Here is a 17,566-nt window from a genome sequence, read left to right on the forward strand (position 1 = left end):
TGTAGATTGTTGTCGTAATTATAAATATTTAGTTTTTGAAAACTTCTTTCAAAAAAGAGTATTTCAAAGAGAAGCAAAGAGCAACATTAAAGAAAAGACAAGCCGAATAAATAAAAAAAAATAATTCAAACGGGTTATAAACTTGAATTAAAAAGAATAATCAAGTCAAAATTAAAACAAATAAAAATTATTTCGAACCAAAACGGGACTCTCCCCTAACCTTTTGAAGGGGTGGGACAAATGACTAGGTGTCATTTGTGCTCTATGAAAAACTATTGTTGATTCAAGCATTATATTTTTATTAGGAGCTTAGGTATAAGCACAACAAAGAAAATTGCCATAATAGCTAAGATTACTGAAATAAAGCAGTAATAGGAGATGAACTGTTCACACATATATAATATATATATATATATATACTTTTACCTGTTAATATAAACTTATTACCCACAAAACAAAAACAACAATGTGTAATACAAAAATCATAGAGAAAATAAAGTTAAAAAAAACATAAATATAACTGTAGATACTATAAGCCTGAAAATTAATTAGCCAACTTCAAGAAGGAATATAAAAAATGCAAAATAGGGATACAAACAGAAACAAAATTCGAGGTTCTCACAAATAAAGCACTTGTAAGATCATTTATTTGTAATGGCCAAAAAAAGAACAACAAAAAAAACAAACAGTACACTGAGCCACATCGACCTTTAATGAAGCAGGACAACTCCGTTTCCTATGAAAGGACAACATTATATTGAATTATCATATACTTTCAAATATATTTTATGATGTTGAGTCTATTTGATTTGTTTTATATTCATTAAATAGCTTACTGAACACCCAACCCCAAAAGTAAGGGAAACTTTGTAAACTAAAACTTACACTAGCATTAAAAAATTTTTTAACGCCATCAATTTTTCTTGATTTTTTCTTTTATAGTCCACCATTGACTGCTACACACTTGTCAGTTCAAATGCGTTAAACTTAAGAAAGAGTAAACAACGAAGAATAATGCCACCTGAGGCACCGAAAAAAAAACACTTTATTTGCTTTAATTTAAAGCAAATTATCTTAGGCCTCCTTTTGGCAGACAAGCTTTCTACTTAAGTAATCCTAAAAAAAAACAAGGTATAATTGAAATTTTTTTGAAATTATCAGCCTTAACAATTTAGTGTTGCAATATCAATAATCCAATTTTTCTTTGAAACTTCTATTTGTCCAATGTAGTCGGAGGACGCTACACTGTCACGCAGTCTCGAGAGTTCTAGTGTTCACTGAGTTCTAGTAGTCCCAGTGAAACCTGTTTGTCATTTTCTTAGATTTTCATTGAAAAAAAAATCATTAATATGCACCATCTATAAACGATAAGCTTCTGAGTCAAGAAAAATAGAGGCAGTAGTATGTGTACCTGTTTATTAAGCTTTTTATTATCATCTTCAAACGAACGAGCATATCTCCTAATATTTTTGTTAAAAGTAGGTTTCGAAGCTTGGTAAATTCCTGTTTTTAGACTTATATGTACTGACCATCTCTTTAGATATCAATACCATCATACTTGTGTTAAGCACTGACTAAGCTTACTTGCACCTGCAAGTTTAATTATTCCATTGCTGTAACAGGAAAAAAAAATTAAATACTTAATGTTTCTTAGCTGCATGAGATTGCAATTACACCAAAATGTTATTGTTTTCTTTAATGATTTGCTAAATTTGTTTCAGAATCCATTCAGCAAATTATTTTCTTACCAAAAATACTTCTTGTTCTGCTAGTAAATGGTAAAGAGTATTGTTAACTCATAAGAGTGGAAACTGGCAACAGTTCGACACAAAATCCTCAGTGCCATCTAATCTTAATTGTCTTTTGGCGTCTTTATATAATAACCAAATATAATAATAATAAACCAAATAAGTATTATAAATACTTATAAAAATAAATATTAAATAGTATTATAATAAACAAATATAATAATTAACCAAAATAAGTTTATTATCGTAACTAGCAAATACAAAATAGCCACTATGAAAGTTAAAAAAAATGAAAAAAAAAATACAAACGTGAGACAGTGGATATAAATTATTTTTATTGATGATAGCACCAGTTTCTGTTCTTTGAAGCCCCCCTCCCTAATTTTCTGTGGACAGTTTTTAGTTGGCTCCCATTCAACAGCATCAGCAGGTTTCTTTATTCAACATGTTAATCGTAATTCAGAGTACATATTTAATTGTGAGTTTAGTTTCCAGTAAATGTTAATCATAGTAAAAGAAATCCAGGAAAATAAGCATTTTGTCTTTTTTCTGTATGTGTGTTATAGTAATTAAAAAAAATACTTCCATATTATAAACTAAAAACAATATTAAACATAAATACTGGGAAAAATATGCTCACGGGAAACACTTAAAGTACGACAGACATAAAAAAAATTGCACCCTGCCACCCTTGCATCTATTTGTATCTGAAAGCCACGATTCAAGTCAAGTATTCTTTTGACTGATCAAAATGATGAGGTTTTTAGGGCAAATCTAAATTGTTGGCAGTGGTGCCACGTTTTACAGTGGAAATGAATATAAAAGGTCAAACATTAACAATCAGTTACTTCTTAACGATTACTATATTTTGTTAGTTAATGCCTATTGACTACTACATTTTCAAAAAAAAAAATATTAAATGTTTTGGTGACATACTATTGTTTTTTTTTCACTAAATAAGCTGAGCTTTATATATATATATATATATATATATATATATATATATATATATATATATATATATATATATATATATATATATATATATATATATATATATATATATATATATATATATATATATAGTTTTAGTAAGTTGGAAAGCTTAAATAGGCCTTCAATGTGCTTAACCAAGAAAAAGCTTAGCCTGAAAATTCAAAATTGAATCTCACATTAATTTTCTTTTATTTTGTATACAAACTTTAAGGGACTCGATTCGATAAGCCTAAATTAGGTTCAATGTGCTTAGCGAGGAAAAAGCCTAGCCGGAAAATTCTAAATTGATACTTTCTTTAATTTTTATTAATTTTGTGTATGAGCTTTCAGCGAGTTGTAAAGATAAAATCGGGGCTAAATGAGCTTGACCAGAAGAAATTCGAGCATGCAGATACAAAATCGTTATTGGCTATAATTTTTTATTAATTTTGTATATAACCTTTCAGCGAGTTGAAAAGCTTGAATCGGAGTTACATGAGCTTAACAAAAAAGATTTGGGCATGCAGATGCAAAGTCGATGTTGGCTTTAATTTTCATTGATTGTGTATATGAATTTTCAGGAAGTTGGAAAGCTTAAATTGGAGCTGAATGTGCTTAACATGAAAAAAGCCAAGCTTGTAAATTCTGAATTGATGTTGGTTTTAATTTTATTAATTATGTAGGCTACATAAATTTTTAGGGAGTTGAAAAGCTTAAATCGGGTTTCAAAGTGCCTAACCAGGGAAAAACCAAGCTTGAAAATTAAAAATTGACCCTGGATTTAATTTTTATTAACTTTATACAGATGGATAGATAGATAGATAGATAAAAGTTTTTTAAAGCCAAATATACGGTCATAAAATAACATAAGTGAAAGGACAAATATCATAAACTTGGATCAGTGATCATAAGAATACCCTTAAATGAAAAAAATACATCAACCTAATATTAGTAGTTAATACTTTAAAAGACGGTCTTTGGAAAGAAAACTTAAAGCTTGAAAAAAATACATAAATAAAACATTACATTTATTTTATACTGATATTTTTTTTTTTATTATTTTTTTACCTAACAAAATTTCCAGATACCTTATTATTCTACAAGTAAACTGAGTTGATGTGCTATTTGACACCTGAAATTATCAACTCACTTTTCCAAATATCCCTTCCCTTATTGTAGAAAGCCCCTCGGACCGGCTTAAGCAATGCGCTAAATGATCCTCTTTAACTCTGCAAAGTGGGCAAGTATATCTTTCTTCATTGGAACATCTTTCTTTAGAATGTCTTCTAAATCTTGCACTAATTGGCAGGCAGTTAGCTTTGAGCTGCATCGATGACATTAAATATCTAGCAGGTAAATTAAGCTTAAGGTAGAACTCCTTCCCATAAGCCGCCTTGACATCCTCACTCCATTTTTGGATGGAGTGCTAGAGAGTAGTCATTCTCTAGTACTATCTTAATCTTATTTTCCAAATTCACATTTATGTCCATTGGTCCTCTGCCTTCATTCCAAACAAAAGAAAACCCATTCCAGAAAATTGTAAAGACTGCTGCTCTTTCCCGGTTTAACCTTTCCTTTAGGTGTGAATTCCATCTTCCATTACTTTGAAAAATATATCTAAGATACTTAATTTTATCCAAAATTTGTATCTTCTCCCCCTTAAACCAAAATTTATTTTCACATTTACCATTCCTCTTGTTAAATACAGCTGCTTTTGATTTCTGAACATTTCCTGAAGGCAATTCATCTTTAGATAATCATTTGTTAGATCTAGTAGCTTCCGTAAATTATGTGCTTAATTTGCCACTAGAGCAGTGTCATCCACGGACAAAAACACTGAGAAGTTTTTATTACCTAATCTCACTGTTGGAGCCCATTTTTTTTGCTAAATTCCAGCAATGTCATAGTTAAAAAGACAAAAGGTTGACGTAACAAGGCACTTCCCTGCATTACTACTTTCCCAACTTCAGAAGGCCTCAAAAGACCCAACCCACGTACTCTTACTATTGCACTAGTTTTAAAATATATATTACAGCCAAATGAATAAAACAAGAAGGTGGCCTCACATCATCTAGGCTTTTTTTAAGCAGGGCTCTATTAACATAACCAAATCCTTTTGTAAGTCCAAAAAATGTAACATATAACTCATTTTTCTCCCTGACCCATACTTTTCAATTAATCCACTTGAAATAAACACTCTATCCGTCGTACTATAACTTTTTCTAAAACCTCTCTGTTCTTCTTTCATCCAATCATTTAAACGGCTATTTAATTTTTCTCTAAGATTTTGCTAAATATTTAGAGCTAAAGCTATCAGCATATATTTCCCATGATCCCTAGGACTCCTCTTTTAAATATAAGTACCATTATCAATGTTTTCCGTGTAGAAGGCCACTATCCATTACTAGTAATTCTATTAAGTACGTAGAATAGAACAGAATAGGTTTATTTGCACAATCTCTCGTAGTCATAAAACTAAATGGCGCTTGTGCTTACAAAAAAAGGATTAAATCAAACAACGAAAAAATCAGAAGACGAATCGGATTAAATCAACAATCTTTGTTTCTTTGATACAAAGAAAGGGATGCATGAGTTTGAAAAACGATTTGTGCGTGAAGAAGGTCCTGCTATTCTGTCAATGTTCTTCGGCCTAGTACTTCGATGTTTTTTTGAACTAACCTATGTAAACTAACACAGGAAATATCACACTAAGTGACCTCTCTATCAAAACTGCTAAAGAGGTCACCCTTTAGCAAACATAATCCCAATCCTTTTCTCTCATAGGAAATTAGACAAAATCGTCCCACGTTCCCCTTATATACTTTCTAAATATCTTGACAATATCGGCCGCTGGATATTTGATACGGCCTTTCTTTTATCATTATTTGATTGTATTTTCGACTATAAATCTTTTGTATTACCTAGATTAAAATCTTGCACCAACTCCTTCTGTTCTTCTCTAAGCTTCTGCCGTTTTTTTCATTTTATCAATCTTTTATATTCCCTTCTTTTTCTTTAAATTTCCTCAATGATTTTTTTCAGATGAAGAGTACTTTTTAACTGCCTCTAGTAAATCTTCTAAGCAATTTTTCATAATTTTACAGTCATTGTAAAGGAAATTTATATTTATTTTCTTATTAAACCTTTCAGACTTTTGAGCACAATCATAAACAGTTGAACCCAATTCAATCAGAGTCAGTATATAATTTCAAGCCATTCAAATACCTTGAGTCTTAAAAGTTCATTTCCCAACAACTCCTGCTCCTCACCGCTCCAATCGGTCTTTAAAGGCTTAAAGACCGATCAACTATTTATATCAACTATTTAGCAACTTGGAGCATTCAAATTGTCGAAGAGGAGTTGGTGTTTATGTAAGAGATGGTATCCAGGTTAGTGTTGTAAATCCTACTATGCTTGATATATCTTTGATAGAAAGTGTATGGCTTGATATCTCCATTGCTAATAAAAATTTGCGTCTTGGGTGCGTATATCGAAGTCCAAGTGCTCCTTCCCTTGAAGATAGTGAATTGGCCCTCAAAACTATCATTGATGAAATGACATTTTCAATTTCCCTTCCTAGCTCATTTGAGTTAATAATCACTGGAGATTTTAATTTTCCTGCAATTGAGTGGGTTGAAGGAACTGGACATATTTCATCTAATAGTAGAGACTCACCTTTTTTATCTTGCCTATCAAATAAATTTCTTCATCAGACTATCGATAAGCCTACACGCTATAGAGCTGATCAGAATACCTCGCTGTTAGACCTTGTCATTTTGCGTGATACTGATTCCCTCATTCGTGATGATTATTTACCGCCAATTGCTAGTAGTGACCACCTAGTTATTCTGTCTGTGTTGTCCCTAAATAGTCGTCCTCAACCTAAATTTCGTCCTCAGACTTTCACCGACTATGAGGCAATACAGCATGAACCTTCACCTGCGAACCGGTCAATGCTTATCACCAGTGACATCAATGAGTCGTGGCTAAATTTCAAAAAAACTCTTCTTGCTCTTGAAAAGAAACATTCCGGGGTTATTTTTAGGAAACAGCCCAAAACACTTCCCTTTCTCACTAAGGAAGTCAAGAAGCTGATTAACCAGAAATCTAGAGCTTGGAAACGGTATATGAAGAAGAGGAACCAGGAGACCCTGTCATTTTATAAAGCAGTACGGAATCGTGTAACAGATTCTGTAAAAAAAACTGAAATCTGCCTACGAGGAAAATTTGGCTTCTGAGATCAAGTTAAACCCAAAATCTTTTTGGAGACATGTCTCTTCTAAAAACCCAAATCATCATACTATTCCTGACCTTGTTGACGACAGTGTATTACACTCATCTCCAATAGATAAGGCTAACATTCTAAATGCACAATTTGCTTCTGCCTTTACCTAAAATTCAGGCACCTCCTCACCAGATCCTCCATTGTATGAAGTGCTTTTCCCTATGCCTGATCTGTCAGTAGGTGAATTAATGGTTTTAAATAGCCTTGAGAAGCTTGATGTAAATAAGTCAAAGGGACCAGACAGTGCTCATCCACGTCTTCTTAGGGAGTGTCGAAAAGCTCTCAGCTACCCCCTGTGCATGCTGTTCCGGTTATCTCTTCGAAATGGGGAACTACCGCATGATTGGAAAACATCTTATATAACCCCGACCCATAAAAAGGGACGAAGAGACTCAGCAGAGAATTACCGTCCCATAAGCATCACCTCTGCAGTTGTTAAGGTGCTTGAGAGATTTGTTAATAAAGCTCTAATTGAACATCTTGAGGTCAATAATATTCTTTCCACATCACAACATGGTTTCAGATCTGGTAGATCTGTGGACACTAACCTTATCCAAGCTTATGAATTAGTGACTACACTACTTGATGTGGGTTTTCCTGTCGACATGATTCTTCTTGATCTGTCCAAAGCATTCGACAAAGTTTGTCATGAATTCCTCATAATCAAATTGAGGGCTGCAGGTGTCAACGAAGGTGTTGCACAGTGGATTATGGGCTTCCTTTCTGAAAGATCACAGAGTGTCAGAGTTTTTGATTTGCAAGGAACTCCTCATTTCTCTTCTCCCACAACTGTATTAAGTGGCGTGCCCCAGGGCACTATTCTTGGACCAACATTTTTCAACTTCTATATTAACGAATTACCCACCCTTCTTTCAAATCTTAATACCCTTTACGCTGATGACTCAAAACTAGTTGAAAAAGCGGCTACTCCCTCTGACCAGCAATCAATTCAAACAGATCTTGATAGTCTAGAAAGATGGGCTAACATGTGGCTTCTGACTTTCAATGTTGACAAATGCCATGTAATTCATTTTGGCAAAAATAACAAGCATCATAAGTATCTCTTTCAAGACAACTTCCTTTCTGCGGTTTCCGATGAAAGAGATCTTGGGGTTATTGTAGATCACCAATTAAAGTTTAGCAGTCATGCTAAGTCTGTTTCATCTTCTGCAAATAAAACCCTCGGTATCATAAAAAGAACCATCTCCAGCCGACACCCTAGAGTTTTTATGAAGTTATATAAGGCACTTGTACGTCCACGCCTGGAGGTTGGAATGTCATTGGCAGCCCCTTTCTTCAAAAAAGATAGGAAGTTGCTTGAGGATGTCCAGCGTCGTGCCACTAAGGTGGTTACCAACATGAATAAATTTCCATACGAAGAAAGACTACGTCTTTTGAAGCTGCCAACGCTGACCTATCAACGGAAAAGGGGTGACATTATTTTAACCAAAAAAATCCTCTCTAAAAACACCCTTCCCGGTCTCTTTGCACAGCCCTTGCATTCTGGTACTAGAGGACATTCTTTGAAGCTCTCCATGCAGCGTTCCACGAGTAGACATAGAAGCCACTTCTTCAGCCAAAGAATCATCAATATGTGGAACCAGCTCTCTGAAGAAACAGTTTCTGCTACTTCAATTGACATGTTAGGGAATGTCCCACCTTGATAGGGAATGGCTCTGCCAGGAGTTCCTTTACAATTGGGAAGCTGCAGAATCCTCCACAAGAGTCTTATCTAACAGCCACAATCTACACCAAACGAATTCTTTTTTTTTCTCACGGAGCATCACAAGGATGGATAATCCTTATATCGCTCCAAGCTGCAATTTAAGGTAATTTAAGGTAATGTAATAATTATTTTTTCCAAATCATTATTACTCTTCTTCACTACATTTGTTTTTCCCACAATTCCAGTTGTAGGGCTTGGTTTAAAATCCGCTGGAAAATGATCTGACCTTACGACACTTAGAACCTCAACGCACATTGTGTATATCACAAGGTCGACACCAACCAATATATAATCAATTATGCTTGGATTTTCCCTGACAGACAGATAAATCACGCACCTCTGCATCCTTACCAAATCATTCATTTCCAACCCCAAAATCATAGCTCTAGAAGCCTCTTACCCCAACAATTAACCTTTATTTTAAAGTCCTTGCTACTTCTAGATGTCTTATAAGTAATCAGGTATCGAATCTGGTGTTCCCACAAACGAAGCATAATTCATTTCATTACTCAACCCAATGCAAGCGCTAAAATTCCCCAAAACTAAAAAATAATCATTTTCATGTCGACAACGTAAACGTTTTATCTCTTCCTCAAGTAGATCCCATGCTGATTCATTACTATATTATATATTCTGAGGAGCTTTATAAACAACTCCAAGATCAATCTTTTGCCCTTTGTAAGAGGAATTCAAAACCATGCAATGTTTTCTAAATTGTTAAGAATACGTAAATACTTTTGTAAACAATCCTGCTTAATTAACCGCGAAATGCAACCATAATATCTCATATTTCCAGCTGCTTTTCCAGTAACTTTTTCTATTGAATAACCTCTGAATGTCGACATTGAATCTTCACTGTGCTGCGTTTCAATTAAAGCAATAACATCTGCATCATGTAAATCTTGTAATATATGGTCTACGTTATATTTTAAACCTTGAATATTCCATTTAACTATACGCAAAGGGTGGACATGACCGTAGTGTCCCTATTCACTTGGCAGTAAAACATTATGTACTGGTAGTACATACGGCGAGACGGGATCTTCACTATGTGGGAAAGAAAGACGATAGCAATAACTATTATATTTAGCGGTGGGCCTTTTGATGGACCTTTATAATTAACTTCTTTTCTCACACCATTACGAATGTCACATCGGCTCTTGTCTTCTGTACTAATGATTTCACTATCTTTTCCGAAATCAAATGAAAGTCTTTTTTCACTTTAACTCGTAACTTTTGGAGATTTCCTACTTTTCAATTGACCTTGATGCGCTTTTGGAGCGCTGCAGTGAAGGATCTTTTTTATTGAGCTTCACCACCGTTTCGGTATCGCTCACAGAATTTTCTGATACCAAGTCACAAGCCTCAAAAAATCCCTTTTTTTGAGCCACTGATTCAACCAGATTATTTCCCTTCGCTAACGTTTCTTCATGCTGCCAGTTTGGATTAACGTTTTCCATGCTGGATACTACCTCTTTCACGGACTTGAGGAGAAGTTAAAAACAAACATTTTGCCGTCTATAAACAATTTTTATCCCCTCAGTCTTGCTTGGTGGTGCGTAGAAAGTGCATCATTTAAGGCAAATTTCAAATACCTGCGCACTTCCCTTTCCCTTTGGTTATAATCTTGAGCTTCCGATATCCCACTTCTCTTTAATAAAAGGTTAGATCTCAAAATAACGCCACGAATTTCAACTGAATTTAGTTTTAATACCACTGGACCAGAGCAAAATCTACAAATATTTTCACGTTACAGTAGGAAAGGCCTAAATTGGGTATGCACTTTTTAAAAGTCTTAAAAATTTCATCGCTCTATATTTGACCCTCTAAGTTCTTCATTTAAAGTATATGAGTGTTGAATATAAGCGCTTAAATACTTTCTCAATACCTCGATTTCCCTTTTCATCTCTTCATTAGCTCGTGCATTTCCTGCCAATTTCTCATTTATGGTAGCTTATTGGCTTTCAAGTGAAATAACTTTAGCTAGAAGTTGAAGAAGCGTTTTTTCGATGTCTTAGTCAAGCGAAGTATTAGGCCTAACTTGAAATTAATTTCTTCTAAAAACTGAACGCTAACTCCTCCTTCAATGGAAATTTCAAGGGGAAAGTTATTTTTAAGGAAGTAATAGCAATAACCTATAACAAACAACTGCCAAAGATTAGATCATTTATATTAATTCTTTGTTTCTAGCTCTTAATTCTAAATTTCAATATTAATTATAAACTAAAGTCAACAGCCACTATTACAATCAAAAAGTCATTGCTAAAAGACATACTAGCATAGTATCTAATGAGTACAAAATTACTCACAAAGAAGATCGTTATCCAATTAATGTAAGTTTCATCACCATGTATTTCACTAAGAATATTGTTTTTTAGACGATGTTCACTCATTGACCGCTGAATGAAAACTGATATAAACTTTCAGGGAGTTGCAAAGCTTATACCGGTGCTAAGTGATCTTGACCAGAAAAAATTTGAGCATACATGTGCAGAATCGATATTGGCTGTAATATTAATGTAGTTTATATATAAACTTTCAGCGAATTGAAAAGCTTAAATCGGAATTAAATGAGCTTAACCAGAAAAGACTGGAGGCTGCAGATGCAAAATCGATATTGGCTTTAATATTCATTAATTACGTATATAACTTTTCAGTGAGTTGAACAGCTGAAATTGGAGCTAAATCAGCTCAACTAAGAAAAAGCTGAGCTTGTGAATTCTGGATTGATTCTGACTTTAGTTTTTACTAATTATGTCTATAAGTTTTTAGGGAGTTGAAAAGCTTAAATCTGAGTTAAATTTGCTTAACTAGGAAAAATCCAAGCTTGCAAATTCTGAATTGATATTGGTTTTCATTTTTATTAATTTTGTATATAAACTTTCAAAGAGTTGAAAATCTTAAATCGGGGCTAAATGAGCTCAACAAGACAAAGTCAGAATCCATATGCAAAAACAAAATTGGCTTTAATTTTTATTAATTATGTACATAAACTGCTAGGGAGTTGAAAAGTTTCAATTGGGGTTCAATGTGCTTAACAAGGAAAAAGCCGAGCCTGCAAATTCAAAATTGATGCAGGCTTTAATTTTTATTAATATTGTGTATAAGCTTTCAGGGAGTCGAAAATCTTAAATCGGGGCTAAATGAACTTAACCAGAAAAAATTCGAGCATGGAGATGCATAATCGATATTTGCTTTAATCTTGATTAATTTTGTATATAAAATGCCAGGGAGTTGAAAATCCTAAATTGGAGTTACATGAGCTTAACTAAGAAAAATTCGAACATGCAGATGCAAAATGGACATTTGCTTAAATTTTATTAATATTATATATAAACTTCCAGGGAGTTGAAAAGCCTAAATCGAGGCTAAAAGAGCTTAACCAGGAAAATTTCGAGCATGCAGGTACAAAATTGATATTGGCTTTAATTTTCATTAATTATGTAAATCTCCAAGGTTGCAAATTCTGAATTGATACTGGCTTTAATTCTCATTAATTTTGCATTTAAACTTTCTGGGGGTTGAAAAGTTTCGATCCGAATTAAATGACATAACCAGGAAAATTCAAGCATCCAAATGTAAAATCAATATTGGTTTTAACTTTTATTAGTTAAAATCATTTTAAATCATTCATAAAATAATTTTTATTATTAATGTTTTTCTAATAATAATTTAATTTACTAATAATTTTTACTAATTTAAAATAATTTTTTTATTTTATTAATAAATTCTATTAACGCCATAGGTGAGATACTATTTCTAACCCATATTTACTTCTTTGTAAAGCCAGCACCCACTCCTAAGGACACCTGTGTAACTGCATTAGGTCTTTCCAAGTAAAATTGAATCCTTGATTTTCTCTAATTGTTGAAATACACATGGTTGTAAGTGTTTCAACTTAACCAGTGAAATCAGATTTCAAGTTGAAACCTCATTTCAGTCCTTCAGTATAACCATGAAAGTGTTACTTTATGGTGAGTTTTGAAAACCAAACCCTCTGAAAGTGACATTTAATCTCAGTTAGCAGAATATAAATGCTTGTCAGGGTTTCCTATTTAGGGGTCCGTAATTTGTCACCGTAACCTGGACCATTACCAAAAAAAAAAATTCCAAAATTTAACATCAACTGATTGATCTTCTTATGAGTGTGCTTATGACTTTTTTATTATTTTTGTTGGGAGCTTCGTTTGATGAATTATCAATAACATAATTATTAATTATATTATATCAATATAACCAATATATCAATATAATTATATTAGTTCTATTTTCAATTCAATTATTCTTAGTTTCATTGCCAAATGTCTCAACTACATTAATTTCAATTTTCAGTATTACAAATTTTCCAAAATCTAAAAAAATTTCCAAAATTTTCAAAAATTTCCAAAATTTTCCAAAATTTTCCAATATTTAGCATCAACCGATTGATCTTCTTATGAGTGCTTATGATTCTTTTATTATTTTTGTCCTGAGCTCTGTTTGATGAATTATCAATAATCGTTATTAGTTCTATTTTCAATTCAATTATTCTCAGTTTTCATTGCCAAATGTCTCAACTACATTAATTTCAATTTTCAGTATACAAATTTTCCAAAATTTAAAAAAAATTTCCAAAATTTTCAAAAATTTCAAAAACTTTCAAAAATTTCCAAAATTTTCAAAAATTTCAAAAATTTTCAAAAATTTTCCAAAATTTAGCATCAACCGATTGATCTTCTTATGAGTGCTTATGATTCTTTTATTATTTTTGTTCTGAGCTCTGTTTGATGAATTATCAATAATCGTTATTAGTTCTATTTTCAATTCAATTATTCTCAGTTTTCATTACCAAATGTCTCAACTACATTAATTTCAATTTTCAGTATTACAAATTTTCCAAAATTTAAAAAAATTTCCAAAATTTTCAAAAATTTCCAAAATTTTCAAAAATTTTCCAAAATTTAGCATCAACCGATTGATCTTCTTATGAGTGTTTATGATTCTTTTATTATTTTTGTTCTGAGCTCTGTTTGATGAATTATCAATAATCGTTATTAGTTCTATTTTCAATTCAATTATTCTCAGTTTTCATTTTCAAACGTTTCAACTACATTGACTTCAATTTTCAGTATTACAATGGCTGGGTTAGCCTATTTGGTGCACTACTATGCATTTTTGTGATGTTTTTAATGAGCTGGGTAACTGCACTGATCACATTCGCTGCCTTTATTGTCCTCTACCTTGTGATTGTCTATAGAAAACCTGGTGAGTAACATATTGATCTTTTGCTATTATAAATTTTTGTTGAGCTGAACAGGAATTTTCCTGAAAATGGTGATTTAAGGTTCGTCATATGAAAAAAGAATATATTTTATGATTTGAGTGCCAAGCGGGGATAATTGCTGAACAGTGGTCAAAAAGTGGACAAATTAGAGTAATAGAACGTTAAAAAGCTTTTAGTATCAAATGCTAAATAGATGATTCTCTTCGTAGAGAGAATTTTACTTTGGACACACCTTCCTCCTTAACTTACAATGGTCACCAATATTATTGGAAATAAACTCTTATTTTGTCATTTTTGCTTCCTTTGTAATATTAAATAAAAAAACAAGTTTTTTTTAAATGAAAGTAAGGAGCACCATTAAAACTTAAAACGAAGTATATGAAAGGGGCTTTTCTCCCTCAATGCTCCGCTCTTTACGCTAAAGTTTGACTCTTTCTCTTAACTCTATTTTTAAAACAGTAATAACCTTTAGCGTAAAGAGCGGGGCGATGAGGAGGAAAATCTCCTTTCATATACGGAGTAATTTCTGTTCGTTTTAAGTTTTAATATTGCTCATTACTTTCATTTAAAAAAACTTTTTTTTATATATTCAATTTCTGGACCTTTTCGAATTAATGCATGATTTGATCTGGACTCTTCGCACATGAATAATTAAAACCAAATTTGCATATTAATATATTGAAATTAATCGGAAGATTTTGAGAAAAAAGGAGCCAGGGAGGGGGCCTAATTGCCCTCCAATTGTTTGATCATTTGAAAAAGCAACTATAACTTTTAATTTTTTACAAACGTTTTCATCGGTAAAATATATACGTAATTTAGGAATTAACTTAAGTAGCGAACTTCGATATTCTTATGTTTTTATTGCATACTAGCTATTGGGGTGGCGCTTCGTGCCACCCCAACACCTAGTTGGTGGGGGCGCTTCGCGCCCCCCCCCAAGCCCCCCCGCGCGCGTAAGTCGTTACGCGCCATAATAGTTACGCGCCATTGTAGTTGTGTCCCTATGTCCCACCTGTGAATATAGATAGATATATATATATATATATATATATATATATATATATATATATATATATATATATATATATATATATATATATATATATATATATATATATATATGGTTTTAACTACGTAAAACTTGCGAATATACAACATTCTTTGCTGTCCCATTGTCTTTGCATATAAATAGATTGTCAGGTTTACCGACTCTTGAACATGCAACATATAATGGTCCATGGGAAAACAATCTGTATTCAGATCTATACCTCATGATTCTAATGATTGCCCTTGAGCTTTGTTGATGGTGATTGCTAATCGACCATTCCCTGTCCCAGTGTCCCGGTCGTCATTTACATCCCCCTGTTTCCCCCGGTGTCCCCGTTGTAGTTGTGTCCCTGTGTCCCGGTCGTCATTTATATTCCCTGTGTCCCGGTCGTCATTTGTATCCCGGTGTCCCGGTCTGTATATACATTCGTTTTTTAGTTTTGTTTTTCTCCTTTATTTTTTTCCTTTTTTTTTCTTTTTTAGCTTATTTAGATTTTTAGATTTTTTAGTTTTTTTATTTTTTAGTTTTTTTTTCTTTTTAGTTTTTTTGTCCCGGTCGTCATTTATATCCCCCTGTTTCCCCCGGTGTCCCCGTTGTAGTTGTGTCCCTGTGTCCCGGTCGTCATTTATATTCCCTGTGTCCCGGTCGTCATTTGTATCCCGGTGTACCGGTCTGTATATACATTCGTTTTTTAGTTTTGTTTTTCTCCTTTATTTTTTTCCTTTTTTTTTCTTTTTTAGTTTATTTAGATTTTTAGATTTTTTATTTTTTTTATTAGTTTTTAGTTTTTTTTTCTTTTTAGTTTTTTTGTAGTTTTTACCTTCTTTTTAGTTTTGTTAATTTTTTTTTTTACTTATGTCCTGGTCGTCATTTATACTCCCTGTGTCCCGGTGCTTTGTTGATTGCTAATCGAACATTCCTTTTGTCCTGGTCGCTTTCTCTTTGAGTGTCGTCATTTATTTTTTTCTTTTTTAGTTCTTTTAGTTTTTACCTTTTTTAGTTTTTTTTAGTTTTTTAGATGAAAATTGTTTTTAGTTTTTTCCTTTTTTTCTTTTTAGTTTTTTATTGGTTTTTACCTTTATGTTAGCTTATTTTTCAGTTTTTTCCTTTTTTTTTATTTTTTTTTTATTTTTTATTTTTTTTAGTTTTTTACCTTTTTTAGTTTTTTTTAGTTTTTTTAGTTTTTTTAGTTTTTTAGCTTTTTTACTTTTTTTATTAGTTTTTAGTTTTTTTGTAGTTTTTGCCTTTTTTTAGTTTTTTCAGTTTTTTTTTAGTTTTTTATTGATTTTTACCTTTATTTTAGCTTATTTTTCAGTTTTTTCATTTTTTTTAGTTTTTTTTAGTTTTTAGTTTTTTTAGTTTTTTACCTTTTTTTAGTTTTTTTAGTTTTTTTAAGTTTTTTAGCTTTTTTATTTTTTTTATTAGTTTTTAGTTTTTTTGTAGTTTTTGCCTTTTTTTTAGTTTTTTTAGTTTTTTAGCTTTTTTATTAGTTTTTAGTTTTTTTTGTAGTTTTTGCCTTTTTTTAGTTTTTTTAGTTTTTTAGCTTTTTTATTTTTTTTATTAGTTTTTAGTTTTTTTTGTAGTTTTTGCCTTTTTTTAGTTTTTTCAGTTTTGACGTCACCTGATCCAGTTTTTTCAGGTGACGTCACCTGATCCACGATCCACAGATCCACAGACAACTTATTTTTATATATATAGATAGTTTTTTTTTTTTACTTATGTCCTGGTCGTCATTTATACTCCCTGTGTCCCGGTGCTTTGTTGATTGCTAATCGAACATTCCTTTTGTCCTGGTCGCTTTCTCTTTGAGTTTCGTCATTTATTTTTTTCTTTTTTAGTTCTTTTAGTTTTTACCTTTTTTAGTTTTTTTTAGTTTTTTAGATGAAAATTTTTTTTAGTTTTTTCCTTTTTTTTTTTTAGTTTTTTATTGGTTTTTACCTTTATTTTAGCTTATTTTTCAGTTTTTTCCTTTTTTTTTAGTTTTTTTTTTATTTTTTATTTTTTTTAGTTTTTTACCTTTTTTTAGTTTTTTTAGTTTTTTTAGTTTTTTAGCTTTTTTACTTTTTTTATTAGTTTTTAGTTTTTTTGTAGTTTTTGCCTTTTTTTAGTTTTTTCAGTTTGTTTTTTAGTTTTTTATTGGTTTTTACCTTTATTTTAGCTTATTTTTCAGTTTTTTCCTTTTTTTTAGTTTTTTTTAGTTTTTAGTTTTTTTAGTTTTTTACCTTTTTTTAGTTTTTTTAGTTTTTTTAGTTTTTTAGCTTTTTTATTTTTTTTTATTAGTTTTTAGTTTTTTTTGTAGTTTTTGCCTTTTTTTAGTTTTTTTAGTTTTTTAGCTTTTTTATTAGTTTTTAGTTTTTTTTGTAGTTTTTGCCTTTTTTTAGTTTTTTTAGTTTTTTAGCTTTTTTATTTTTTTTATTAGTTTTTAGTTTTTTTTGTAGTTTTTGCCTTGTTTTAGTTTTTTCAGTTTTGACGTCACCTGATCCAGTTTTTTCAGGTGACGTCACCTGATCCATCCATC

The 17,566-nt window shown here is 31.6% G+C and overlaps 1 protein-coding gene across 2 annotated transcripts in view; it reads left to right on the top strand.

The window, feature by feature from the left end:
* LOC136027040 (bumetanide-sensitive sodium-(potassium)-chloride cotransporter-like) overlaps positions 1-17,566 on the top strand; it is a 167,758-nt gene that overhangs the window by 77,006 nt on the left and 73,186 nt on the right. For both annotated transcript variants that reach the window (XM_065703961.1, XM_065703962.1), the window contains exon 11: positions 13,843-13,978. In XM_065703961.1, the coding sequence (XP_065560033.1) occupies positions 13,843-13,978 (136 nt within the window). The remainder of the gene's footprint in view (positions 1-13,842; positions 13,979-17,566) is intronic.

Source organism: Artemia franciscana, chromosome 5, assembly GCF_032884065.1.
Source record: "Artemia franciscana chromosome 5, ASM3288406v1, whole genome shotgun sequence".
Classification (NCBI taxonomy): domain Eukaryota; kingdom Metazoa; phylum Arthropoda; class Branchiopoda; order Anostraca; family Artemiidae; genus Artemia; species Artemia franciscana.